The sequence below is a fragment of the Falco punctatus genome, assembly GCF_963210335.1.
Source record: "Falco punctatus genome assembly, chromosome: 8".
In the NCBI taxonomy this organism is placed as follows: Eukaryota; Metazoa; Chordata; class Aves; order Falconiformes; family Falconidae; genus Falco; species Falco punctatus.
The window spans coordinates 45,877,575-45,904,379 of NC_137588.1; the positions used below are offsets into that span (position 1 = coordinate 45,877,575).

The 26,805-nt window shown below is 59.0% G+C and overlaps 4 protein-coding genes across 15 annotated transcripts; 3 read left to right on the forward strand and 1 right to left on the reverse strand.

Moving 5' to 3' along the window:
- Nucleotides 1-43: 43 nt before the first annotated feature.
- PROB1 (proline rich basic protein 1) lies at nucleotides 44-8,719 on the forward strand. Its single transcript, XM_080398268.1, has 2 exons — nucleotides 44-3,138; nucleotides 3,517-8,719. The coding sequence occupies exon 2, from the start codon at nucleotides 3,687-3,689 to the stop codon at nucleotides 7,779-7,781; it is 4,095 nt and encodes a 1,364-aa protein (XP_080254394.1). The 5' UTR covers nucleotides 44-3,138; nucleotides 3,517-3,686; the 3' UTR covers nucleotides 7,782-8,719.
- A 112-nt stretch (nucleotides 8,720-8,831) lies between these two features.
- On the forward strand, nucleotides 8,832-10,268 carry MZB1 (marginal zone B and B1 cell specific protein). Its single transcript, XM_080398294.1, has 4 exons — nucleotides 8,832-9,068; nucleotides 9,318-9,424; nucleotides 9,586-9,690; nucleotides 9,789-10,268. The coding sequence occupies exons 1-4, from the start codon at nucleotides 8,880-8,882 to the stop codon at nucleotides 9,964-9,966; spliced, it is 579 nt and encodes a 192-aa protein (XP_080254420.1). The 5' UTR covers nucleotides 8,832-8,879; the 3' UTR covers nucleotides 9,967-10,268.
- Nucleotides 10,269-10,324: 56 nt separating this feature from the next.
- On the forward strand, nucleotides 10,325-14,931 carry SLC23A1 (solute carrier family 23 member 1). 12 transcript variants are annotated; one of them, XM_080398278.1, is made up of 15 exons: nucleotides 10,325-10,464; nucleotides 10,944-11,015; nucleotides 11,227-11,328; nucleotides 11,433-11,590; nucleotides 11,671-11,759; nucleotides 11,840-11,907; nucleotides 11,992-12,173; nucleotides 12,272-12,392; nucleotides 12,504-12,660; nucleotides 12,821-12,968; nucleotides 13,094-13,199; nucleotides 13,277-13,406; nucleotides 13,659-13,802; nucleotides 13,958-14,053; nucleotides 14,224-14,931. In XM_080398278.1, the coding sequence occupies exons 1-15, from the start codon at nucleotides 10,429-10,431 to the stop codon at nucleotides 14,472-14,474; spliced, it is 1,860 nt and encodes a 619-aa protein (XP_080254404.1). In that variant the 5' UTR covers nucleotides 10,325-10,428; the 3' UTR covers nucleotides 14,475-14,931. The 12 variants fall into 12 exon arrangements, 9 of the variants coding, with proteins under 9 accessions (XP_080254404.1, XP_080254400.1, XP_080254403.1 ...); XM_080398274.1 differs by having other exon boundaries at nucleotides 11,840-12,173; nucleotides 13,132-13,406; XM_080398277.1 differs by having other exon boundaries at nucleotides 10,418-11,328.
- Nucleotides 14,932-16,932: 2,001 nt separating this feature from the next.
- On the reverse strand, nucleotides 16,933-26,425 carry PAIP2 (poly(A) binding protein interacting protein 2). Its single transcript, XM_080398322.1, has 4 exons — nucleotides 26,293-26,425; nucleotides 21,895-22,054; nucleotides 19,294-19,473; nucleotides 16,933-18,025 (listed from the first exon to the last, which is right to left on the reverse strand). The coding sequence occupies exons 2-4, from the start codon at nucleotides 22,030-22,032 to the stop codon at nucleotides 17,960-17,962; spliced, it is 384 nt and encodes a 127-aa protein (XP_080254448.1). The 5' UTR covers nucleotides 22,033-22,054; nucleotides 26,293-26,425; the 3' UTR covers nucleotides 16,933-17,959.
- Between the last annotated feature and the right edge of the window lie 380 nt (nucleotides 26,426-26,805).

The window sequence follows — 26,805 nt, forward strand, 5'->3', positions numbered from 1 at the left end:
TGCGGCTTGGGGAATGCCGAGGGCTTGCACATGGGGGGTGGGGGGGTGGGGGGGTGGGGGGCGTGTGTGTATAAAAAATTAATTTATGGGATTTTTTAAAATGAAAGACAAGACGTTTCTGTGCCTGTACGTACCGTGGTAAAAGCCTGACTTTGCACCAAGAACCGCTTGTGCCGCCTGGGCGTTTGTTCCGGGCGGGGGCGGCGGGCCGGGGGTGACCGCGGGGCTGAGTCCTCCCCGGGCTGCCGCGAGCACCGGGTGCGGCCCCTTTAGGACCGGGGGGGGGGAACACGCGCTGCTGGGGGGCGGGGCCGGGCCGCCATTTGCCGGGGCTGCGGGAGATGGCGGGGCCCGGAGCTGCCGCATCCCCCCCCGCGCCGTGGCCGAGGACGGGGCGCCCCTCCCGGGGCGGGGGGAGGCTGCGAGGCCCGGCCCGTTCGGTCAGGCCCCGCAGTGAGGCCGGCGTGCCGGGGCCCGGGAGCTCTGGCTGCAGCCGCCATCTCGGCAGCCCGGAGCCTGTAGGCCCCAGCAGTGGGCAACCGTGCCGCCGGCTCGGGCATCCCTGCCCGGGCACCCCGGGCTCGGGCATCCCCGGCTGAGGCACCCCCTGCCCGGGTATCCCTGGCTTGGGCGTCCCTGGCTCGGGCGCCCCCTGCCCTACTATCCCCGGCTGAGGCACCCCCTGCCCGGGCACCCCCTGCTCCCCACGGCCAGGCCACACGGTTTGGGTTCCTAGTTCGGCGGTGGCCGTGCCAGGCCCCTCGCACAGGCCACCCCGCGGCTGGGCCAGCCGAGTTCCAGGCTCAGGCACCCGGCACTGAAGTGCCCGAGCTTTGCCAGAGCTGCTGCCCTGCGGTGGGTGCCCGGACCCCCCCGAACCCCAGCGGCAGCGTCACAGGCCCCTGCCCCGCCGGGCCGGTGTGTCCTGCTCCTCTGGAGTTGCGAAAAGAGGAAAAGAGCGTGGGAGAGGCAGGTCCTGCCGTGGCTGCCCTCGTCTCCCTCCTCACCGCCTCTCCCAAGCCTGCCAGCGCTGAGAGGCAAGTGCACAGAGCTGGCACAAAAAGCAGGTTAATAAGCAAATGCCACGGTAAGTCTACAGGCAGTATCATGCTGGCTTAAACATAAAAGTAAATCGGTATTTAATGAGCAAGCCTGGCTCAGCCTGTTGTTCAGTAACATGCTTGTGCCTAACAGGCTGCTCCTGCGCACACCCCAGAGTGCTTTGGGTGCTGGAAGTTTACAGCTCCTTAACTTAAAATGGTTGTATTTCAGTTGGTAGGACGACCCCGGGGCCCTCTGCTACACCCTGCTCTCCGTACTGATCAGAAATCACGGGCCACACGGAGAGGGGACAGACCCCAGGAGCAGGAGATGCAGGCACCGCAGCCTGGGGCTGCAGCCGGGGCGGTGAGAGGGGGCTGCCCAGCCCCTTCCCTCTGCTTCACCAGCACACCCAGACAGGTTACTCCTGGCAGCCTCAGTGGTGCTGGTTTCGAAACCAGCCGAGCCAGCAGTCCTCGCCACAACTTGGCCATGCTTTTCCATAGGGCTGGCCCTAGGGAGCAGGGGCTGTACCGGAGCATCCCACCCCCCACAGCACTGCGAGCAGGTGCCAGGGCAGCGGATGAGCAGTGGGGTGTGCGGCGGGACTTTCCAGCCACCCTCGCAGCCTCCAGTTCTGCCGCACCGCCTGTCGCAGCGGGTGACTCTGACCATCTCGCTTTAGGCAGGACCTGGGTGTCGGAGCGAAAGATGCAGCAGCAGCAAGAATTGTGCCTAGTGTGAGGGCTGCAAAGGAGGCACGGGAAAGGTTCGGAGTGGTTGGACAAGTCCTTGCCCCAAATCTGCCTCACATGTGCTGCCAGGACAGCGGGACCTGCAGGCAGTAGCACAAGGACATTTCCCTTTGTGCCCAGGGAGAGCCGCCGCGATCCCCCCCGGGTTATTTTACCTTACCCAGAGCATCGGCAGCCCATGTCCCCCTGTTCCACCCTTCCTCCTCGCCCCCAGCAGTGGTACCCTGAAGGCAGTGGCAAGGCACCCAGGGAGGCTCGGCAGGACACCAGTGACCCCAGGCTGAGCCACCCTCCCTTTCCCACCAAGTAGCAGTGGCACTGGGATGCTGGGCTGACTGGGATGCTGGGCACAGCTGTCAGCGGAGGGAGGGAATGAAACAGCAGCTCTCTGGGATCCAGACCAGCCAGGGACCGAGGGGTCGGTCCAGCCTGAGGGCACTGCACCCCCCTGCCCTGCCGTGGGTCTGTACACCCCCACCTCCCCCCGGCACTGCAAATCCAGCAGCAGGTGGGGGCTGTGGGCACGGCCCCGCAGTGCAGCCAGCCGCGCTGTGCTGGGGCTGGAGCCAGCAGTGACTCAGCAGGCGCCCGCCGGGCGGCCCTGCCACAAGCCCCTGCTGCCCGGAGCTGGGCACGGGGCTCGGGGATGCTCCCGGCCAGCCCCCGGCTGAGGGCTGGACCCCCCTTCGCGTGGGGACCGTAGGGTGGTTGCGGCACGCGAGCAGTAGCCCAAGGGTTTGGGGGGCAGCATGCCATCCGGGCAGCGCTGGCAGCCACATCCCACTGGCTCCCTGCAGCGCTGGGCTGTAGGGATTTGGGGACTTGAAATCCCACGTGTGCAGTCTCGCACAAGGACACCGTGCAGGACACCGTGCCGGCCAGCACTGCCCACGGCGGGTCTCTGCTCCTGTGGGCATGAATGCCACCTGCAAGCACAGCCCTGCTCAGCAGGGAAGGGTTAAGCGCCGTGCCGGCTATCAGGGAAGCTTTCCTCTCCTCCTTCTTGCCAAGGTTTAAATTTAGTCCCTGCATGAACCCAGAGGACTCGGGCATCAGGTTGCACCGGAGCTGGCAGCGCCAGGAGCACCTGCCACCACTGCTTCTCTGCAAAAATCCCCCTGAAAGCTGGAACCGAGCTCCGCCGGCAGCAGTTGGGGCCAAGAAGCCGCAGAGACCGCAGTGCCGTCCAGGGCACCCCAGCTGCTCCTGTAGGTTTCCCCAAGAAAGGCCAATACTGGCTGTCCGTCGTTCGGCTCTTGTGAGCCCTGGAGCGCTCAGTGCCGGTTTGATTTGAGACCTTCGGTTTGCTCCTGGGTGCTTGCGATTAGTGACAGGGGATAAGGTGGGTTTTGGGGCAGCCCCCAGGATGAGGACACGCCATCCCTGTGGCAAGGCAGGCAGAGGTTCTGGGAAAGGAGCTGTGGCGGGGATGGAGCAGCAGCCTGGGACCCCAGCCGTGCCTACTGCGCTGGGGAGGGGACATCCCCAGAGGGGCCTGGGGGTCCCCCAGCTCCAGGCAAGCCCAGCACACTGCAGCGGGGGGCACGCGCCCGGGTACCCTTGTGGGGTGTGGGGATGCGCTGGCGCCTCACCTGCGGGTTTGGGGAGCAGCAGTGCAGGGTGAAGGGGCAGGGGATGGTGCTGGCAGCCCCCCTGCAGCCCCCTAAAGCCGGGGGCGGCGGTGGCATCCTTGCAATGCGCTTGGCATCGCCGCCCCCAGGCTGGCGCTCGCTGATGTCCATGTGATCGAGGGGCTGCTCTGTGCTGCTGCTGGGTCCAGCCAGTGAGGAGAAGCCAGAAGGTCGAGTCAGCGTCCCCGGCGGAGCGTCCCCAGCACCGAGGAGGGTGCCCTGGCACCGGCTGGCACCCCCGGGGGCCACCCCTGCCAGGATGCCCCGCAGGAAGAGGGACCCCATCCTGCTGTCCCACGCCGAGCTGCCCAGCATGGATGGCGAGGGTCCCCGCACTGGTGGGGACGGCCGGCGGTCCCTGTCGGAGGAGGAGGGCCACCTCCCTGGCCTCCCCCGTGACGACCTCGCCAAGAGCATGTCGGGCTCCTCCGTCTCCTCCTACCACTCTGCCCTGTGCTCAGAGGGGACAGAGACCTTCAAGGACTGCCTGGAGTTTCTGGAAGAGGAGGGGATGCCCCCCCGGGCTGCCGCAGGGCACTGGGCTCCGGCGGGGCCCCCCACCGTCCCCCCACCACCCGGCCCCAGCGCCCGCCCGCGGCAGGCTCAGCTGTCCAGCGCTGCTAAGAATAGCCCAGTGCCGGGGCAGGGGGGCAGGATGGGTCCCCGCGGTGGGGACCGGCAGCCTGTCACCACCCCGGCCCCGGAGCTGGGGATGCTCAGCGGGGCGCCCAGTGATTCGGATGAGGTGGACGGCGAGGTACGAGCACTGACGGCCAGGGCTTTCCACAGCCTCTCGGGTCTCCCTGGAGCTCGCCTGGACATGTGCAGCTCCCACACCTCCTCCAGCCTCTCTAACTCGCTGTCGGAGGACGGCGGGCGACCGCGGCGGTGGCCGGTGGCTGGCAGCGAGCCCCGGGGCACAGTGGCCGCCCTCCCTGGCCGGGCAGGCTGGCCCTTCCCTGCCAGCACGGATGGGGAGCTGCTGGGCTTACTGGGGAAGGAGCAGTTTGAGTGCGTGGATGTGGAGCTGGAGAGCGGGGAGGCCAGGAAGGGCCACGGCAAGAAGAGGACCGTCCCCAAGCGCCAGATCCTGCTGAAGAGGAAGGAGAGGAAGGAGACGGGTTTTGGCCCCCGGGGGGACGGTTCAGCCCCCCAGCCCCTACCCCCTGCCAGGAAGGAGCCCCCCAGCAAGGGCAGGGCTGTCGGTGAGGACTTCAGGCTCAACTACAAGCAGTTCGTGAAGACAGCCTCCCTGGATGCCGACACCAGCAAGACCAGGGCAGCCTCTTGTCTGGTGAAAAACGTCCTTGCCAAGAAGATGCAGTATGAGCAGAGGATCAAGATGGAGCAGAAGGGGCTGTGGGGCAGCTCGACCTCCTCAGGGCTGTCCTCCACCGGCACTGACCTGCTGGGGGACGGTCTGGAGGGCAAGTCCAGCTCACTCTCCCGCTCAGACTGCAGCTTCTCGGCTGAGGACCTGTGGGGTGGCAGGGTGCCGGCGGCCGCGGTGGCCCTGAGGGATGTCACCACCACCACCCACCCCACCAAGGGGGTGGTGCTGAGTGAGGCGACGAGGGATAGCGTCTGCAAGCTGAAGACGACCTTCAATGAGCTCAACGAGAGGATGAAGTACCAGGAGGTGCTGGAGGGCCACTGGCTGCCTGGTACCACCGAGGAACCGACGTCGGAGAGGATCCGCTACCGGCGAGCGCGCGCCTTGTTCGAAGCCCACCCTGGGGTGGGGAAGGTGCTGGACATCGCCCCCAGATTTGAGAAAGCGCCAAAGCCGTGGCCCAGCCTGAAGCAGCGAGCCATCCTCCCCAGCCACCCCCAAGCCCTCCCCTTCAAGGGCAACAGCCCAGCGCTCCCCGCCACGCCGCCACACCGCCTCTTCACCTCCCAGGCGCAGGAGGTGAGGCTGGTGCCGCAGAGCCGGCAGGAGGAGAAGCTGCCAGTGGTGCCCCCACAGCCGCCCAGCCCCGGTCCCCCAGCCCAGGGGTGCCCACCGGCTGCCCCCCCCAAGCCAGACGAGAAGGGGAAGGGGAAGGGGCGCATCCCGCAGCCCCGGGACGTGCGCAAGCTGGTGAAGAGCAGCTACAACCTGCGCTTCGGGACTGCCGGCGCATCCCGTGGCACCACAGCACCGGCGAGCACCGGGGACCCACTGCCGGCCACCCCGCTTGTCATCCACTGCACCTCAGTCTGCCGACGGGAGCCAGCGATGGAGCCAGGGGACAAGGAGGCGCTGGCAGCTGCCAGTCCAGAGCCAGCCCCACCATGTGCCGACGACCCTGCAAAGCTCACGGGCAGCGGGCCCGTGCCCACCCAGGGCTCCCCCGTCCACATCACGAGGGTCCAGGCCACGCGGAGGGGGGCGGCCACCACAGAGGGGCCACCAGCATCCCCCCCGCGCCGGGAGCGCAGCGAGCTCAGGGTGCCACCACGGGCAATGGTGGCCGAGGGGGTGCCACACATGGAGACCCACCTCCATGTCCTGGTGGGCCGGCGGTCCTCGGCGGCGGCTGGGGAGGGGTCCCCGGCCCAGAGCAGTGCGGTGCTGTGGGCAGAGAAGACCGTTGTCTTTCCGCCACCACCACCGAGTCCCAAGGAGGGAGAGGAGGGATGCAGCCATGGTGGCACCGGAGGGCTCCTCACTGCCAAGGGGCTTGAGTCAACGGTGCAGCAGCACGGCAGCAGCGACAGCGGGGACCCCCAAGCCGGACCGCCGGCCAGCAGTGCACACCCACAGCCTGTGAAACCGGCAGCAAGAAGCACGCCAGAGCTGCCCGTGAGCGAGCAGAGGCAGAAGCAGCCAGGCAGCCAGCTGGTGCCAACGGGGAGCGGCAGCTCTGCTGGTGACACCGGCCCCACCGCCCCATTTCAAGCCAGGGAGGGCATCGAGGGTCCCCCTGACCGGCTGCCGGAGCAGGGGGAGGTCTGGGAGCACTCACTAAAGTGGCCGGCACCCACCGAGCCATACCTTCCTGCTGCCCCGGCGGAGAACTCCAACTACTTAGCAATTCCTGTGAAAGCCCCCAAACCCTCTCCAATGCCAAAGCTGCCCACAGTCCCCAGCCTGGCCAGCACGTCCTTCGGGACCCCTGCAGTCCCCAGCCTGGCCAATGCATCCTTTGGGACCCCCACAGTCCCCAACCCAGCTAGCACAGCCTCTGGGACCCCTTTGGTCTCCAAGCCAGCCAGCGCATCCTTTGGGACACCCATGGTCCCCAACGTGACCAACTCATCCTATGGCTACCCATCGGCCTCCAGCCTGGCCAGCACATCATTTGGGACTCCCTTGGTCTCCAAGCCCACCAACAAGTCATTTGGGACCTCCTTTATCCCCTACCCAGCCAGTGCATCCTTTGGGACCCCCCTGGTTCCCAACTTGTGTGGCACATCCTTTGGGACCCCCTTGGTCCCTAACTCAGCCAACGCATCCTTTGGGTCCCCTTTGGTCCATAATCTGGCCAACTCATCACTTGGCACCCCCTTGGTCCCCAGTCCAGCCAGCTCATCCTTTGGGTCCCCTTTGGCCCCCAACCCGGCCCCTGGTTCCCTTGGGCACCCATCAGTCTCCAACACAGTCCACTCATCCCTTGGATCCCCTTTGGTCCCCATCCCAGCCATCGCTCCACTGGGGACCGGTGTGTGTCCCCTGACTGGTGGGGAAGTGCCCTGGAGCAAACCTATCCCCGAGCCCCCCCTGCCTCAGCCCCCCGAGGGCCCAGCTGCTGCCAAGCGCCCAGTGCTGCTGCCCCCAGCCCAGCCCCAGCCTCGCCCTGAGGATGCTCCTCAAGTCCTAAGGAGGACCGATGGTACCTTGCCGAGCAGTAATACCACGCCAAGCCCCACCAGGCCCTTTGTCCCCCACCTGCCCGCACACCGGAGGATGCTCGTCGATCCTGACAGTGGGAAATGCTACTACATGGAGCCACCGCGGCAGCCCCAGCTGAAAACACTCTACGACCCTGAGACCGGGCAGTACCTGGAGGTGCTCATCCCACCGGTGGCCTCACACACTGGGCTCTACCAGGCTCCTTTCAACCCACTGGTCATGGCCCCGGGGGTCTATGGCCCACCCTACATGCCTTACAGTGGCTTCTCGGGGCTGCCGGCACCCCCACCGCCCTCTGCCCCCTCTCCGGTGCACCCTGACCTGCCAGCTGCTGACAACCCCAGCTCCTCTGGGACCGTCAGCTCTGCCTCCAAGAGCGAAGGGCCACCCGCTGCCGGAGGTCCCGACTGTGGGTACCTGGAGAGCCTGTACTACATCCCCACGGGGATGCGGGCCAGCCCCGGCCCGCCCCCTGCCCACGCCAGCCCTGAGAAGGGACCGCTGCTCCAGATGTGACGGCCCCTGGCTGAGGACAGTCTTGCATAGCATGTCCTTTCCCAACGGCCGAGCTTTCACCCCAAAGTCAGCATCACCCCCAGCACGGGAGGGGTCCCCAGCCCTGGCCGAGCTGGTGAAGTGCCGAGGGGTGAGGGGCAGTGGCTGGGCATCACTGGCTCCTCATGGGAATGGGGAGAAAAAGGATATTTTCCAGTGTGAGCACCTGGCAGCACTGGGGGGGCCTGAAGCCACATCCCCCGGCAAGCAAAGGGACCAGATGCGCGGCCTCCACTTCCCCCCGTACTGCCGGTCCCATCCCAAGGGTGACCGGGGCTGGTGGGCACAGGGGGTGATGGCCTGGCTACCATCAGCCCCCCCGGCAGGCACGGCTGCAGCACGGACTCCCTAAAATAGTAATAAAAATGCTGAGCCAGCACTAAAACCTGCGTGTTCAGCCTGTGTTTGTGTAGTCTGTAAAGGGGGTGTGGAGGGGCTCCTGCAGCCCCTGTGGGGGGTCAGAGGGGCTGAGGCACTTGCAGCCCATCTGTCTGTCCTGGAGCGTCCATCGGATGAATCCCGTTCCCTGGGAGCAGAAGGAGGCTCTGCAGTTGTCAGCGAGCCCTGAATCCCAATCCTTGAACCCCAGACCCCAGCCCTGAGCTCCAAACCTCAGCCCTGAGCCCCCAGCCCTGAGCCCCAAATCCCAGCCTTGAGCCCCAGATCCCAGCCCTGAACCCCAGATCCCAGCCCTGAGCTCCAGATCCCAGCCCCGAGCCCCCAGCCCCGAGCCCCAGCCCCCCGCCCCCCACCCCAGCCCGGGTAGGCCCACACCATCCCAGGGAGGGGCTGTGTCATGCAGGAGGGGGTCGTCGGGTGTTACAGGACCGAATTACACCAAAAACTTTCTGGAGAGGGGGTACTCAGTTGGGGGCGTCCCCACGCTGCCATGCCCCCCCCTCCCCAGGGACACCCCATCCGGTGTCACGCCGGGGGTAGCCAGGGCCATGTCAGCCGGATGCAGGTGCATCGTCAGCCACGCATCAGCACCCGCTCGCAGCCCTGGGGGTTTATAGCTGCCCCACGCCTCCGCCCCGGCACTTTCGGCATCGTGGCAGGATGCTGCTGGCACTGGCGGCGTGGCTGGCCCTGAGCCTGCTGGTGGTAACGGGGGCTGAGACGTGCGAGGGCCCCCCGGCCACCGCGTCCCGCTCCATGCCCGCGCCCCAGCTCAGCCCCGAGGAGCGGCTCTCACCCCACATGCCTGAATCCCTGCGCTGCGATGCTTGCTACGCCATCGCCTTCCAGGTGGGCACTGGGGAGATGGTGCCCCAAAACTGGGAGTGGGAGCTGATGGCTGCCCCCCACCGGCACCCCAAAAAAGCCCTTTGGGGCCAGCGAGCTCCCTTGCAGCTACTCATGGATCCACCACCCTGTGCTGAAGTGATTCAGCTGCTGCGGCTGCAAGGAAGGGGGTGCAGACCCTGTCCCTGCTCGGGAACATGGTCGGGGGGGCTGCCACCCTCACCAGCCAGTTTCTGCCCTTTTGCACCCCAGATCGAGGAGCAGCTGCGCAGGGCGGAGGGGAAGATGGGCAGGAAGGTGCTGAGCGAGTCTGACTACACGGAGGTGCTGGAGAGGAGCTGCTCACAGGGCTGGGACAGGTGAGCGGGGCATCCCCGGTGCTGGGGCGTCCCTGGGGCTGGGCCGTCCCTAGGGACTGAGGTGTCCCCAGGGATGGGGTGTCCCCAGGGGTGGGGGTGTCCCCCAGGATGGGGCGTCCCCACGGACCGGCGTCTCACCAACCCTTGCCTCTCCCCCACAGCTACGGGGTGCAGGAGCTGGATGGGAAGAAGCGGCTGGCGGGGCCGGGGCTGCCGGGACAGGAGCCCATGACCGTGATGGTGACGGGGGGGCCCTGGCCGGGCAGGTAACTCGGGGGGTTGGCAATGCCGGGGGGGTGCCGGGCACCGTCCCCTCGCCGCCACGGCCGGGGGATGCCGCGTGACCCGCAGCGGCTCCTTGCAGGCTGTCCAAGATGTGCCACAGCCACGTGGGTGAGCGGGGAGAGGCGCAGATCTACGGGGCGCACCGGCGGGGCCCGGCCGCGCTGCGCCAGCTGCTGTGCCACGGGGACAAGGGCGCCTGTGCCGGCGGCAAGGCCGGGGTGCCGGCACCCCCCAAGGCGCTGCAGAACGAGCTGTAGCCCCGCTGCGGTTAATGCTTAATGCCCCGGCGACCTTCGGAGCCGACTTCGTCCCCAGCGACAGCCGACACGAGCCGGGAGGTGGGCACCGTCCCGGTGTCGCCCATCGCCGGCACCGCGACCGCCCCTGGACGCCCAGCGCAGCCGCGCCGGGGTGATGGTGGCGGCGGCACGGCCGCCCCCCGCCCGCCGGGAATTACTCTGTAACCCGCCGGCTCTAATCGTTTACCAACGCGGGGCTCGCGGCGGGAGCGCCCCGGCCCCAGCGGCGGTGCCAGCCCTAATTAAAGCAGTTAATGGATGATCCGTCCCGAGGTAGCTCCCCGGTTTCACAACCCGCAGCCAATGGCCGCCCTCCAGCTTGCGCCCGCGCCACGGCCCCGGTGGCGACTAAAGTCCTCCTTCCCACGGCCATAAAACCCCCGTGCAGTGACATCGCCGCCGGGGCCACATCGCCGGAGGATGGGGACCTGCTCGGGAGACCTGTCTCAGCCCCAGGTGAATGCGGCCCCCAGCCCCGCGCCCTCCTGGGCTGTATCCCCGGGCAGGGGGGGGGTGACCAGGGTGCTGCCCCCGCTGGTGGCCAGCTCGGGGCCGCGCTGCCCAGCCGGGGCTGGCAAAGGATGGGGTGAGCTTGGGGACTGCGGTGAAGCCGGGACCAAGGGGGCATACTGGGATGCTGTTGCTGGAACTGGCTGTGCCGTCTTTCCTGGCACCTGCAGGGTGGTCCTGGCACCCTGGGGCCGGTGGTGACCCCCCTCCGCTCTCCCCTGGGGATGAACCGACATGCAGGGAGCGGTGGGTTTTGGAGCCCAGACCCCTCTCGGGGGTCAGAGAGGTGCCAGGTGGGGTGGACCGGCTGCACCTGCTGAGCTGTGGCCCGGTGGCCCTTGTGTCCCTGGGGCAGAGCCCAGCCCCGTTCCCATGGGACACCCAGGACAACACTGACCCTGCCCCTGCCTCGCCCTTGCTGCCAGAACAGGAACTTGGCTCTCGCCCCCGCCGGGCCCCCGCACCCCCCTGGGAAGGAGCTGCCTGCGGCGGGCAGGGTGAGTACCGGGGCACTCCCGCAGCAGCACGGCACCCACCCCAAAGCCTTCTGTAACGCATCGTTGGATGGAGACCAGCCAGCCGGGACCCCTCCCCATCCCTGAGGGTGCAGAGGGTCCCGTGGAGCAGTCTGTGGGGACAGTGTGGGGTGTCCCCCCTGTCCCCAGCCCCCAGGGTGAGCCGGAGCTGAGCTGTGCCCCCACACACCAGGACCCTGGGGTGGGCACCAGGCCCCCCCGGCCAGAGGTGGACATGCTCTACAGGATTGAGGACGTGCCCCCCTGGTACCTCTGCATCCTGCTCGGCTTCCAGGTACAGCCTGGAAGCGGGGTACCGCCCCATCATCAGAGCCCAAGCCCTCGCTCCCTGTGGCATGGGGCACCCCAGCCCCACTGAGACCCCCCCTTGCCCCCCAGCACTACCTGACCTGCTTCAGCGGCACCATCGCCGTCCCCTTCCTGCTGGCTGAGAGCCTGTGCGTGGGCAAGGACCAGCTCACCGTCAGCTACCTCATCGGCACCATCTTCACCTGCGTCGGCATCACCACCCTCATCCAGACCACCGTGGGCATCAGGTAGAGCCGTGGCCCCAGCAGGGACCCCCTGCCCACCCCTGGGCTGTATGCGCAGGCATCCCCTCTCATCCCCCCCCCAGGCTGCCCCTCTTCCAGGCGAGCGCGCTGGCCTTCCTTGTCCCTGCCAAGTCTATCCTGGCCCTGGAGAAGTGGCGATGCCCGCCTGAAGGTGAGGGCTGACGGGGTACGGGGGGATGTCCAGCTGCTCCACCCCCACCCGGGACCACCTCACCCCCCCTTCATCCCCAGAGCAGATCTACGGCAACTGGGCACTGCCGCTCAACACCTCCCACATCTGGCAGCCCCGCATGCGAGAGGTACGTCCCAGTGCCCCCCAGCCCGGGAACCCGAAATCCTTGGCGGGGCACCGACCGCCTCTGCCCACTCTCCATGCCCTGCAGATCCAGGGGGCCATCGTGGTGTCCAGCCTGGTGGAGGTGGTCATCGGGCTGCTGGGGCTCCCTGGGGCGCTGCTCAGCTACATCGGGCCGCTGACCGTCACCCCCACCGTCTCCCTCATCGGGCTCTCCGTCTTCCAGGCAGCCGGCGAGAGGGCCGGCTCCCACTGGGGCATCGCCACGCTGTATGGCATGGGGATGGGGGGATGGGGAGGTAGGGGTGACCCCATGGAGCCAGGAGGATGCCAGGAGCATGAGGGACCTCATGTCTCTCTCCCCCCAGGACCATCTTCCTGATTGTCCTGTTTGCCCAGTACCTGCGGCACGTCACCATCTGCCTGCCCGGCTACCGGCGGGGCAGTGGCTTCGTCCTGCTCCGCATCCAGATCTTCAAGATGTTCCCGGTAAGGGCTGGATGAGAGCTGCCGGGCCCCGGGGCATCCCAAAATCCTGCCTTTTTCCATGCATGGGTTTGCAAGTGATGCAGGGTGCATTGCTGGTCTCTGCCCCTGCAGATCATCCTGGCCATCATGGTGGTGTGGCTGCTCTGCTACGTGCTGACGTGCACCGGTGTATTCCCCAGCCAGCCCGAGGCGTACGGCTACAAGGCCAGGACAGACGCCCGGGGAGAGATCCTGTCTGTGGCACCCTGGTTTCGGGTCCCCTACCCCTGTGAGTGCCAGGCCGCCCCACGGCGCGTAGGTCCCCCTGATACCCCTTCGCCCTGGGGGATGTGGGGACCTGGCACAGCATCACCGGGGCGGGGGAGCACCCGGGGGGGCAGATCCTGGGGTGTCCCTGGCCTTGACACCCCACTCTGCTCCCTGGGCAGGCCAGTGGGGTCTGCCTACGGTGACCTCGGCAGCCGTGCTGGGCATGTTCAGTGCCACGCTGGCGGGCATCATCGAGTCCATCGGGGACTACTACTCCTGCGCCCGGCTGGCGGGAGCCCCCGCGCCCCCCGTGCATGCCATTAACAGGTACAGCCGGCTGGCCCCCCCTCCCAGTACCCTGCTGGCACCGTGGCATCCCTGGGGGCTGGGCTGGGATGCTGCAGAAGAGCAGCAGCAGGGACCACCAGCCCGTTGTTTGCGTTTTTCCCCAGGGGCATTTTCACCGAGGGCATCTCCTGCATCATTGCAGGGCTGCTGGGAACCGGCAACGGCTCCACCTCCTCCAGCCCCAACATCGGTGTCCTCGGCATCACGAAGGTATTGGGGCCAGGGAGGGGTCCTGGCTGGGCCGGGGGGCATGGGCGCTGTCACCCACTGCCAGTCTCTCCATGCAGGTGGGGAGCAGGAGGGTGATACAGTACGGGGCTGGGATCATGCTCGTGTTGGGGACCATCGGCAAGTTCACGGCGTTGTTCGCATCCCTGCCTGACCCCGTCCTTGGAGGGATGTTCTGCACCTTATTCGGTAACCTGGCCGCAGCTGCCCCTCAAACCCGGAGCGCTGGTAGCATCAGCCCTGGGCTGTTTCCCTGGAGTTTCGGGGCTGGCAAGCCCAAGGGATGCCGGGCGGGCTTTGAGGTTTTGGGTTGAACTGCGGTTGCATTTGGACGCTGCCGCTGCCTTTGCGGGCAGCCCCCCCTGACCTCAGCTCCCAGCCAGCAGCAGCAGCGCAGGCATCCCTGCCTGCCTGCAACGCAGCTGCCGTCTCTGCTGGCAGGCATGATCACGGCCGTCGGCCTCTCCAACCTGCAGTTCGTCGACATGAATTCCTCCCGCAACCTCTTCGTGCTGGGCTTCGCTATGTTTTTTGGGCTGACGCTGCCAAACTACCTGGATTCCCACCCCAAGGCCATTAACACAGGTACCTGCCCGCCACAAAAAGCCCCGATTTTGGGTGTTTAGGGAGCGAGGAGGGCAGCTCTTGAGGGTGCTTGCTCACCCCGGCTAAGCACCGATTAATTAAAGCAAATCTGGCTTATCGCAGCACGCCCCGACTCAGTACCCACGCTCTCGCAGGTGTCCCCGAGCTGGACCAGATACTGACGGTGCTGCTAACGACGGAGATGTTCGTCGGGGGGATCATCGCCTTCGTCCTGGACAACACCATCCCGGGTAACTAAAGCACAGGGGCCAGGGGGAGGAAGCGGCGCGGGTGGAGGCAGGTTCGCTTTGGTGTAGAGCCGCGAGAGGGGATCGCAGGGCGAGGGGGGGCTGGTGCTGGGCCCCCCGGCTGCGGGCGGGCAGGGGCTGGGGTCTGGCTGACGCGGTGCCGGCTGCCGCAGGGACGCAGGAGGAGCGAGGGCTGGTGCAGTGGAAGGCGGGCGCACACTCGGACAGCGCGGGGAGCGCCAGCCTGAAGAGCTACGACTTCCCCTTCGGGATGAGCGCGGTGAGGAGGAGCCGGTGGCTGAAGCACGTGCCCATCTGCCCAGTGTTCACCGGGTTTAAGGCCCGGGCGAGGGGCGGCAGCGCCGCGGCAGCCGCGGATGCGCAGGACGCTGCAGATGGGCTCTCGGTGTGCACAAAGGTCTGAGCAAAGGGAGGGCTCGTGCCCCAGCGCCGCAGAAGCCGAGCCGAGCTGCCACGGGTGCTGTCGGGGCTCGTTAGCACCCGCCAAGGCCAAAGCCAAGGCTGCTGGTGCTCGTCTCCAACGCAGGGTTAGGGAAACTCAAAGCTGCCTTTCAGGGACATCCTGAGCTCCCAGGGTACCGGCCCGGGGACTGCCCCCCCCAGCATCATTGCTCCACCTCGAGCTTTAGCTGGCTGAGACTCGGGCGCTTGCTGAAGCTCGTTAGGCACCACCGGCACCAGCCAGAGCCCCCGGAGCCACCAACTCCCACCCGGAGCCACGGATTTTCACGCTGCGCCCTCGGCTTCAGCAGGGCTCTGCCGCAGCTGCAGCGGGCTCTGCGTGGGGTGCAGTATCCAGAGCAGCATTAGGATGCCCGTTTTAAGAGCATACATCAAAAATAATAAAAAATTCAAGCCCACTTGCCCTATCGGTGTCTTTGCCGCGTCCCACACTGTTCCCTTGTCCTTTCTGCATTGCAAAGGCTTCCACAGCTTTCCGGACTCCCTCCCGGGCTGCCTGACACAGGGACACGCTGGATTTCACCCAGCCCTAGCAGCCGTGTTCCGTGGGCTCCAGCCCGAGTGCTGGGGCTGCGGGAAGACTGGGTCAGCACCAGCCCTTGGCAAACCCGCTCCGGGGAGCGCTGGAGGGACAGCTTTGTCCCGGCCGCCGCGGTGGAGCGCCGCCTCGTGCAGCCGGTCGGTTTGCAGCAGCAGGCACAGAAGGCAGCACATGGCCTCGCTGCAAAGGGCCCGTGGCATCAAACACGTTTCTGGGCTTGGGTTTAGCACAAAATGGGAAGTTGAAGCCAGTGCTGCTGGCTTCACAGTCTGTGGACCCCTTCACAGTCTGTCCACACCGCTGTGGTGGCACAGCCACGCGCTTGGTCCCCAGCCCGAGCAGGAAGAGAAGTGAGAAAACCCACGGGTTGAGACAAGGACAGTTTAATAAGTGAAGAAGGGGAAAAAAAACCCCAAGTGATGTAAACACTCACCGCCCCCCACAAGCACAGCGATGCCCAGGCAGGCTGTCAGCAGTCGACGAGCCCCCTCTCTGCTGCTGCTGCTGCCCCAGTTTTGTTGCCCAGCCTGACGTCACACGCGTGCAGCACCGCTCGGCCAGCTGCGTGCCCTCCTTGCTTCTCACCCCCCTGCAGCCCACCCCTCGGGACCAGAGCAAGGGGAAGAGAACGCCCTGACACCATACAAGCACCGCTCAGTGACAGCCAAAACATGGGTGTGCTAGCTACCACCTCTGTTCCAGCTGCAACCCCCGACCAGCTGGGCAGGGGCTGCGATGGAGAACGCAGCTCCCCCCCAGCACAGGCCGTCGGGAAGTTCACGGCCCCAGCAAACCTGGTGTTACACGGCTGGCTGGGGTAGAGCAGGGAAAAAACCAAAGCGGAGAAACCAACCCACGGCAAGGCTGGGTGCTCCTCGAGCTGGGTGCTGGCAGCAGCGTTGTTGCCACCCACCCCAAGCCGAGATGCCGGGACGACGCTCAGTGAGCAGCAACTGCTGCCAGCCACGCGGGGGTTCTCCAGTGAAACTCCCACTCCAGCTAAAAATAAACCAGGGCACGGTGGTGTGCGATTTCCTGACCTTCTGGCTTTAGGTGCTCAGCTCTAGACCGTCTCCAAGTCGGTGCAAACACCGGGAGTTCTGCCGCTTCCAGGAAGGCCAGATCTCTGGCTCGGAGAGGGGAAGCAGTGCTCGGTGAGGAGCCTGGGATAAATGTGATTAACATTTTGCAGAGCAACAGCAAAACGAGTTGGTCTGACTGAATTCCTCCAAGCTGGGTTCTTTCATCTGGAGCGAGACTGACGCAGCGATGTGGTTGTGCTGTAGGGCAACACCTGCGTACGGGCTTCACCTCACTCCTCCCGTACTGCCCAATTTCTGCAGTCTTTCCACCTGGTTTAATCTGAGCTTTAAAAAACAAAACGAAACGAAAGGACTGTAACAGTGAGGCTGGGCAGTTCTGAAGCAGGGGTGGATCAGACCAGCACCTGAGGACTGCTGGGGGCTGCTACTGCGGCCACAACTCCCCCCCGGCCTCCTGCAGCTCTGGGGTTTACAGGACCGAGCACCCCAGCTCCAACAGCGCCCGCGCCAAAGCCCCTGCAGCAGGCTTTATATAGTGCCATCAGCTGTTAACTAGGACTGCCCGTGCTGCCAGCAGCAGCGGAGCTGAACTGGGATTAGCAGCGGTGAGAACGAAGGAAAATATGCCCAGGCAAGCACATGAAGCGGGAGGAAAGAAATAAAAGAGCAGTCAAGAGTCCAGCCTCAGACGAGTATTTGGGCTATCGTGTTACCAACAACCCTACAGGCACCGTACCCATAATGTCATCCCTTCCCTCTGTGCGCTGCCAAGCGAGTTTCCATGTGAGATGCATATTCATGAGACAGCCACCACATCAGTTCTACTATTATTTATTTTTTTAAATATTTTTGAAAAAATATAATTTTTTTACAATATTTTCAACTTAAACACTATTCACACTGAACACGTATGGCAGCTTAACCTACCCGAATATGAAGTTTAAGAAGCCAAAACTGTTCTAGCTTTATTAAAAGAAAAAAAAAAAAAGTTGTTGTGCTGTAGACTATTGTGTAGTGATGATTAAACAAAGCAAGGGAAAAGCACCACTCAAATCACTAATGCTAGGGTTTTCTTGGTTAAATCCAGCTATAATAAAGTTGTACGCTAAGAGTTACATAGGCAGTGCTATGTATGTATCTGGGTTCTTGGAAGAAATTGTGATGAAACTCACATCTCCTTGAACATAATTGGGAAGCGAAACGTTTCTAACATGATAACATACGGCAAAGTACAGGGAATTTCGTCCTTCCAATCACTTGGATGTTAGTTCAGTAGCTGAAATCTACGACTCTGTACAGGTCTGTAACTTTTCTGTTAATGCTCATGCTGCTTAGAAGAAGCATGATTTTTTTTTAAGGGGAAAAATTAAGATTAGTAACAATACTGATATTTCAAAAGGAAAGTTAGCTAATTTGCATAACAATCAGATAACCTTGCTTTCATTTTCAAGTTAAGGCATTATCAGGTGCAAACTCGCACCAGTTGACACATCTTTAGTTAAAAACAGACCACCCATAGCAAATTCCAAGTCCTATTTAAAAAGACAGAGTCTGCAGAAGGTTTTATAGACGTGGTACTTTGTCTCAACTTGACTGGTGCTTCTTACCTCACTGCCGCCTTTGCAGAGAGCCAGGGCCCAATTATGTTTCCATTAAACTTTTGACAGATTTACTTAATAACAGTCTCAGCACTTTTATTGAGCATGCAAGACTAACAAAACTTTGGCAATGCATAAGTGTAACACAGTGACAAGAAGAGAGAGCTTTTACAATTAAATCTTCTAATACTGGCTTCACAGTGTGGAAATTGTGCTACATCCACCAAGAGAGGGCCCAGTCTACTCAAATATTTAAGTACTTCACCCCAGGAACAAACTCCTTTGCGTTTGGATTCAGATTACTCTTGACCTGAGGAAGGGAAAAACAGAAAGTCTAGTTGAATCGTTATTTTAACCTCCCATTTTCAAGCTGAACACAGTCCTAGGCAGACAGAGCGTTAGGAACACTTTACAGATTCAGAGGAACAGTCAGGCACGTAAAAGGGTTTTTGTATATACCACAAATCTCCATGATCACCAGAAAAGCCTACGCCTTTGTGCGAGTACCTGAATTATCCATCCCTCCTCAGCACCACCTGGATGCGTCAGTCAGACGAGGGGTCAGGGAACAAGGAACAAGAAAACCACAGGCATGCATCAAATGCAGCAACTTCGCTTAGTGCTGAAATAGCGGTTTCTGAAGTTGAGCTGTTAAAATGTGTCATGAGGTTTTTAGATCTTGCTTACTTAAGCAAGAGGAGACTTGTTCCAGGAACTTAAGCTGCTTCTGGAAATTTGATGTATGAGCCCTGTATTGATTTTTTACATTTCTATGTCTGTGACCACCCTGTCCTCCCACCTGGCAAGCTACAAATGCCCTGCAGTTCTAGTGGGCAGCCAGCACATTCAAAATGAGCTCTCTACCATAGAGACGGAGGATTAGGCTTTTGGGTTCTTAACCAAGTCTAGAACTTAAGCTTGGAAAAGTAGAGGTTTGCATCTGAATTTCACAGCAGCAGTGCGACACAGCAGCATGTTTTCTGTACTCTGTTATCAGTAGCTTCGTATTTTGTTAGGGAAAAATATGTACACATTGTCCTTTCCTTTTAGTTAAGCTCCAGACAGAAGTAACAAGGGCAAGGAAGAGGCAAACCACCACAGTTTAGCTTCTCTCCCCCTCCTTAGGATTTCTACAGCAATCTGCCTGCTATGGTTCGCACCACCCAAAGCAGACCTTGGAACAGACCTCGTACCTCCCCGACACGTGAAGTGCTGACAGATGCCAAATGAAACTTTTGCAGCCCTGTCAGTGAATGGCACCTCACAGGGTCAGCGAGCTTTGCTCGCTGCCTTTCTTTCATAACATACTATGCATACCCAAAGCCACGTGAATTTACACGCCATGGGCTAGGAAGGGCACCGCGTGGTTACAAAGAAAACCACTGGACAGGTCACGTCACTTGAGGAAACATCCCTTACCCAACCGTTTCACCTTTCCCCCTCATCACCTGGCATGGCTTAAGAGTCTCTGGCCTACATGTAAAGGGTATTATTCTCTTGCCATCACCAGCAACAAAAATCAGCCCTGGACAAAGAGAGATGTCAAGCCTTAGAAATATGATGAGAAACTGAATTTACCACCAGATCTTCCAGTGATGAGCTGTCACTGATAACAAGGTCATTGAACTGGTCCTGGATTTGATCCATTGTTTGTGGGAGATCACGGGCTGGAATAAACCATTCGTGCTCCTCCTCTTCTTCCAGCATCTCCTGGAAACAGCGCTCAATAAATTCTTCTTCCCACAACTCCTCTTCGATCTAAACAACGAGAAGGAACTGCTTCATTAACTAACAAACTTACTGAGAGCTTGTGTCTTCATTCCAAGATTTGTGATTTGTGCACCTAGCTGACCTTCTTTCTAGCTATGCGGCAAGACTTCTTGCAGAACACCACACATGTGCTGCAGGAAGGCAATCAACTTTGATTTTTATTATTTTTGTTTTTAATATAGAAAAGTTCTTTGTCCCAGGAACTTGGGCTGCAGTTAAAAGGGAATGGCAGGAAAACCCCATAGCCCTGGCTGTTGTTTGCAGCTTGTTACGAGCTCAAGGAGAAGGAAAATGTTGGTTCCAAGTGAACATTTCAGTTGTACCAACTAGTCTGGACTGAACTCTCTCCAAATATGAGGAAGGGAACCAGGGACAACACGTGCAGCCAGGCACAGTCCCCAGAAAATCATCCTGCAAGACTCCTGAGAAGAAAATAACCACCGACTGTCACTTGGAACAGGGAACAAGCAGCATCTCCTGGGCTGCTCACCCAAGGAACACAACACGATCTCAGCAGTTGTTAAGAATGCTGACCCGCTGTACTATAAGCAAGACAAATCAATGGATGCAGAACTGACACACACTGCAGATTAAAGGAAAGTTTTGCTTGGTTGTTCAGTAAACAAGCTTTGGAGGGAGTTCATCCTGACAAGTTTTCCATGTCCTGCATCGCAGTACTTAAGCGTGGAAAGCAGGGAAATAGAAGCTGGTGTGAATGATGTGCCAGACATAAGGAGTGGAAAAATGATTCAGGACAGATTTAAAAGTTCACTCATTGGAAGCTCAAAGAAGTTTTCCTATCTATCCTTCACTCTAAATCAAAACACACACTTGATCCGACAGTGGAAATTCAGTTACATACCACAAAAAGCAAATCAAAAAAGTTAATGCCAGAGTTTCCCATAAAATCTAGGTCCCCTGTGCTCAGGGCAAACACACTCACCAGCTCACTTGGTGCTCGGGATGCACAGCTTCGGGGAACAGGGACTCATCACCATACACTCTCACTGTCCAGACAATTCAAACCCCACATGAAATACTGACTTAGTGATTTCTCCAGTAAAGCACGCCAGCAAGAATGGCAGTCTCCAATCAATCCTTGTAAAGCACCGTCTCTGTCCTGCGTGTGGGTAAGAGGCAGCCGTGGGCACGCAGCCACAAGCTAGTATTACAGCGGGGGTTGCCCTGCTCCAGGCTTTTTATTACATGGTTGCACACCTACAGATGCCTCCAATGGCAGCTCCGGAAGTGCTAAATAACATTTGCTTCCCTAAATGTCTTGAAATTAATATTGCCTCTTTGTGTTTTCCAGCCCAAGTTTAACTTGTTCAGGTTCCCACAGAGATGTGCCTGCAGCAGCAGGTGACCAGGCTGCCACATGGTGTTTGCCTGCCTGAACAAGACTGTTCTCCCCTCACGCTCCCACCTTTCCTCTTCTCTGAACGTGGAGTCCGTACCTGAAAAATAGTTTATTCACAGTACAACTCTCAGCTCCTTCCCCAAGAACTACACATGCCATATGCTAACTAGAGTACAGTCCCCAGGAGGGAAAACCCACAAAACAGAAAACAACACTGAGGCACGCCATCCTGGCATAGGCACAAGAGAATTTCTATTTTGTGAGCAACCTGAATTTCAAGATTAGCTTGGGGCCCTGCTGGCACCCTAAAGAGAAAGCAGCAAACATATCCTGTTTCAGCAGCTCAGACTTCAGCACAGCCATACTGTGCTGGAGCTGAGAGAAAGCACCTACTTGAGTACAAAGATCAAGTTTTGATTAAGAAAGGGACAGTGGAAAGAGGCAGGCTGTTCCCAGCCTCCACAGGAGAGAAAACTGTGGCCAGATGCAAGGTGAAAGATGAAATTAAGGCTTCCTCCCAACCTGATTGCGAAGGCCCAGCTGTAAGACACTCAAGTATTAAGCAACAAGCAGGACCGTCACCCAAAAGCTATGTCCACCAACTCGCTGGGGAACAGCAGCCCTGTTGACGAGGGAGGTATGCACCTGGCTGCATCCAGCACAGAACGACAACAGCCAGCATGTTTGCACATGTAAAACCTCCACAGCTCAGTAGCCCAGCAAGACCTGGCCCTTCCCAACTGCCACATAAAGTCTGTCAACTGTTGCGTGGGGTTTTTTCTTTTCCCTCCTTCCTGCAGAAGTCAGGAATTAATGGTGCATTAGAACATGCTGCACTTCCCGTATTTTCCACCAAGATCACAGAACATAGGTATTTATTACCAGAGAAACAAGAGATCTGCCTATTCCCCAGAATTATTCTAGCAGGTCTATCTAAAAACTCCATCTCTAAAGGACTGCCAGTCTTGTACCCCAGCTGCTAAGCCACAGCACCTCTCCCTTCAGCTAGAAAATGGTAAAGCACACATGTACAGAGCGAAACTACTTGCCTGCCTGTTAAATTCCTCTTCATTCTCCATCCACATGTATTCTGCAAAGGGATTGTCATCTTCATGAGAATGACCATTTATAATCACATCTTCACTGATGATGCTTGGGCTAGTACTGCTGCGACTTGGATCTTTCATGGCTGCGTCTTTGATGTGAAGTCTGCAATTAAGAAATGCAGTAATTAAAGGTGCGCAGATTTGCTCATCACCCTGCTTCTGCATAAGCCCGGCCCAAGGGAAGGCTGCACCTGCGTGTGAAGGCTCCAGGTAGCCTTACCGTGACTGCAGCAGAGAAGCTCTGCTGATCGCAACAAGTAAAGAGAGTACCAGAAACGCTGTTTCCATTATATGCATGTTTGAGTAACAAATTAATTTCCCAAATCAGAACTCACCAGATCAGCGAATGCCAAGCACCAAGGCCAATGAAAAGTGACAGAAAAACCCCCAGAAAGCATGCACATTTGCCAGTAGGAAATTATTTACGGTAACTTTCAAGAAACGAAAGGAAAATTTATTTTCCAAAATACTTTTAAAGCTCCCACCTGAGTTTCAACAAACTCCCCTGGAAATGAAATGCCCAGCGTACATACTGTTTCAGAGGCAGCGGACAAAACTTCAGGGGAATTTCCAAGGATATCCATGGTAGGATAAACTTGGGTGTGACTTCTAGCCTACTCAAATTCAGTTATGGGATGTTCTATGGTGCTCGCATGAACCAATCGTCACGGCCATTTCACCACTGGGAAACCTTTGCAAGCAAGGCAGAAACCATTATGCACAGATGCCTCACAGAGCCAAGCTGGCACGACAGTTATTACAGATATCTCATTAGCAAAAGCCCACTGATTAGGAAGCTTTGGGTAAAGACAATGTCATAAGGCACTGGTAGAGTACGTGCTCGCCTCTCATCGCACTTCATTAATATGGACTGAGTCACGCCTGGAGAGCGCTCAACACCTCTGCGTGTCCACGATATGTGCTATTGCAGCATCCCGAACTCAAGGTGTGAAGGTACAGCTGGCAACCATGTTTTGCTCCACCTAACCACAACCAAAAGCAAGACAAAGCCTGAACGTGGTCTGTTAGGTCCTTGCCATAAGAATGGTATCGCAGCCTTTCTGTCAGGCGCACAAGCCTGTGTGAAGCTTGGAACTCTTGAGTTCAGAGACCCCACTGCTCACACTAGGCTCTAACTGAAAATGCAATGTTCTAAACGAGACAACGCTGTTTTCCCTGTACCATGCTTAAGTACAGTTATCAATACTGGAAAAACTGTGTATTTTTAGATACTAATACTGGCAGTGTTTTTGTTTTTTTTTTTTAATTGTATATAAAGCATGTGACAACATGCTCAAAAAAAATAATCCAACTTGAATATTTTTCTAGTGCTAAAAATTCACAATGAAATGATGCAGCAGTGAGTGAAAATATTTTTATTTTATTCTCAAATCACTGGTTTAGCTTGTTGTCTGCATATCAAAAAATTACTTATTCAGAGAAGAGCATATCAAAATATAGCCTCCATTGTTATTAGAGTACAAGGGCTTATCACGGTGCAGGTCAAGTTTTCTCTTTGTATTTCTGTTGTTCTATTATGTATGGAATTAATGTAAGTTTTGGTTCAAAATGTATTCTCAGTAATACCAGGTCAAAAACCTGGTGCATCCAAATAATCAATTAAGAAAAGCACAAAAGAAAAAGGAACTTGCCTGGCTTGCTCTATTCAAGGTTTTTAAATCAAAGGCAAACCCAAGTGCGGAAGTCACTTTAGCTCCCTAGGAAGTACAACAAATGAGACCAGAACCCGGGTATTCTAGCAAGAGAAAACAGGTTCTTTTTGATGTTCTTTCAAAACAAACTTGCACAGGATTACTGGCAGCATTTAACATAAAACAGGAAGAGACATTGCATTTAACACCCCAATTCAAGCTTGAAATTGCTTTAAGCAACTTCAGCTGTTCACAAGCTAAACAGGATGGACTAAAAGAAATAAAATACCTCAGAGCCTAAAAAGCCCAATTTCTTGGTATCTGTGTTCTACTGGGCTTTCTGCACGCCAACAATTTATACTACAGCCAAGTAACTGCTTCAGTGGTTTAAGGTACTCAGGACAAATTCTAGGCAGCTTCTGCACAAAGATGACTGCACTCAGACAAGTCTATAAAGGTAAAATAATTAAAAAAACCAACCCCTCCTTGTTTGTATAAAAGCTTGAAAGGTTAATTTGTTGAATCACGGGACTAGTTTTCCAGTTTCTCAAGCCTTCCTGTAGAACACAAGCTGTTTGCTTTAGGAAGCAGAGGAAAGAAGTTCAGTGTTTTGTGTTTGGACCAAAACAACTTTTTCCATTACTGCCCAAGGACGATGTGGATGATTATCTTCAAGAAAGAGCCGAGGCTCACCCTGAGTAACTGCAGTTTATCTGTTGGAGCCCTAAGTCTGCTAATGTTTTCCCACAGGAAAACAAGTCAACAAATGCTTATCCTGCATGAACAGTTAGGAAGCCCCAGGCCAGTCCCTTACTCATAGCACTCCTTGTAATTTCATTTTCTGCAACTTGTAATAAAACAAATAAATAAAACCAACATTTTTTTTCCATTTCACGATACAAGCCAGTTGGCTTTCTGTGCTCATTTGCAAAGACAAGATTAGTCTTGTTTCACTGGTATTAGATACAGGCTTTTTAGTCATGAGCTAGAGCCAAATGCCACTTTAGTCTGGCAAAAAGTCACAATCTAAGGCGGCTGCTGTAGAAAACAAGCCACAGCGACAGGCTATACTACTGCCGCGAATAAAAATAATACATTTGCCATCTGGCAGTAGGTGGCAAGCAGAGGATCTCAAAGCTCCTTAAACTAGAACAGGAAATACAATAGTGCTAAGGAACAGACAATATGGAGAATTCTGCCATAGTGATATGACTGGAGATCCATCCCTCAATTACTCTAGGATTTTTGCAGGGAGTGGGGGTGATGCAGAAAGAACAGTGTAAGTGCATAAGGGAAGACACTAAAAAAAAGTAATCAGATTTTCATCTTAGGAATGAAGTCAGAAATTAAAAATCCCGTAACAACAGGACTTTCAGTTACCTCAAAGTGTTTTCCGTATGAAGTGTGGAACATGCAGAACATCATGAAGATCCATTAATTTACCTGTTTCTGTGAATGTTCCTGTGTTTATAGCGATGAAGAGCCCTAGACAAATCATGATTAAAATTCAAAGCTTTGTGATTGAAGATCTTGCATTTAAACCCCAATCACAAAAGAAGATTATCTACCACCTACTCTAGAAGATAAGGTCAGTGGGCCTAACTCCATGTAGCAAACCTCAGGTCCTTACCCTTGATTAAAAAAACCCCAAACACACATGGGGGGGGGGGGAAAGACATTTGTTTCAAGCACCCAAAAGCAACACAGAACAGCAAGTAGCACGTTAGGATTTGAATAGCAGCTGAAGTTGAAGCCAAGCTGTTTCAGGGCAGCAGGGAATACTTTGAACTTCTGCAGAAGACGGTATTATTTGTTTATTAACTAGCGATTACTCTTGTGAGTCAGGAGCACTGACCAGGTTTCTTGTTATCTAATTAGATTAGCAAGTGGTAGTTATCAAGTAAACTGCTCGTACTCCCTATGATAAACAGATTTCTTAATCGAATTCACGAGGCACGCCAACACCATCTGATATAAACACTTCAAAGCAGCGCACCGGAGCTCATCGGGAGCAGTCGACCCACATGGTGTGCCAGCACCCGCCGCAGAGGCACAGTCGGTTGTACCGTGCGGAGCCCCCGCAGCCCCGCCGGGAGCCGGGCAGGCCCGGCGGCTAACGAGTCCTCCCGGGGACCGGGGGGCCGCCCCCCCACGAGCCATTCTCGGCGCCTATGTTTTCACCCACAGCGAGCGCCGCCACCCGCCCGCTGCAGCGGGCACCGAGCACAGGTGCCCAGCCCGGGCAGGCCGCACCGCGCTCAGGCGGCGGCCACGCACCCTCGAGCCCAGACATCCACCCCGGCACCGCGGCCCCCCGGCTCCCGGCGCGGGCGGCCCCAGCCCCGGTCCCAGCCCGCTGCCCCCGCCGGGGCCCGAGGGCCTCCCGCGGCTCTCACGGCGCAGGGGCCGCCCCCCCGCCCGCTTTGTTCGCCCGCAAGGGCCGCCCCCGCGGCAGGGGCTCCGTCCCGTCAGGCCCCGCGCCGCCGGAGCGCCCCCCCCTCAGGACCCGGATGGAGCCGGAGACAATAAAGACGGCGCCACGGGGCGGCCCCGCCACCACGGGGAGGGAGGAAGGGGCCGCGTCGCCCGGCCGCACCTCAGGGGAGGGGGCGGCTCCCCCCGCTCCCCCCGCGGCGGAGGCGGCGGCGGTCCGAGGCTGCGCACCCCCCTCCCCCCCGCGCCGCCTCACCTGCGCGCAGAGGGAAGGGCCGCGGGTGCGCACGCCGACTCCCAGCTACTCCGCCACCGCCGCCTCGTCCCCCGCTCGCTCCCGGCTCCGCTCCGCGCCCGCCGCCCCGCTCCCCTCCCAGCACCGCAGCCCGCCGGACGTGAAATCACTTCCGCTACCTGCGTGACCTCACGGCGCCGCCCCCTCCTCCCCCGGAAGCGGCGGCCCGGCGCGCGCGGCAGGCGGCCCTGGCAGGGAGCGGCGCGCCGCATGCCGGGACACGTAGTCTCTGCGCCGACCGCGCAGCATGCCGGGAGCTGTAGTCCCGCCCCGGGGCCTGGCTGCCATTTCGCGCGGTGGCGCGGGGCACGCCGGGAAGGGTAGTCCCGCCGCGGCAGGGCGAGCCTCCATCTTGTGGCGCCGGGCGGGATGGCCTCCGGGCCCGGCGGCGGCCCGAGCGGCCAGTCGTGCTGATGAAGAGGCAGCCCCCAGGCAGCCTCCCGCCGGCAGGGCGAGCCTGCCCCGCTTGCAGCG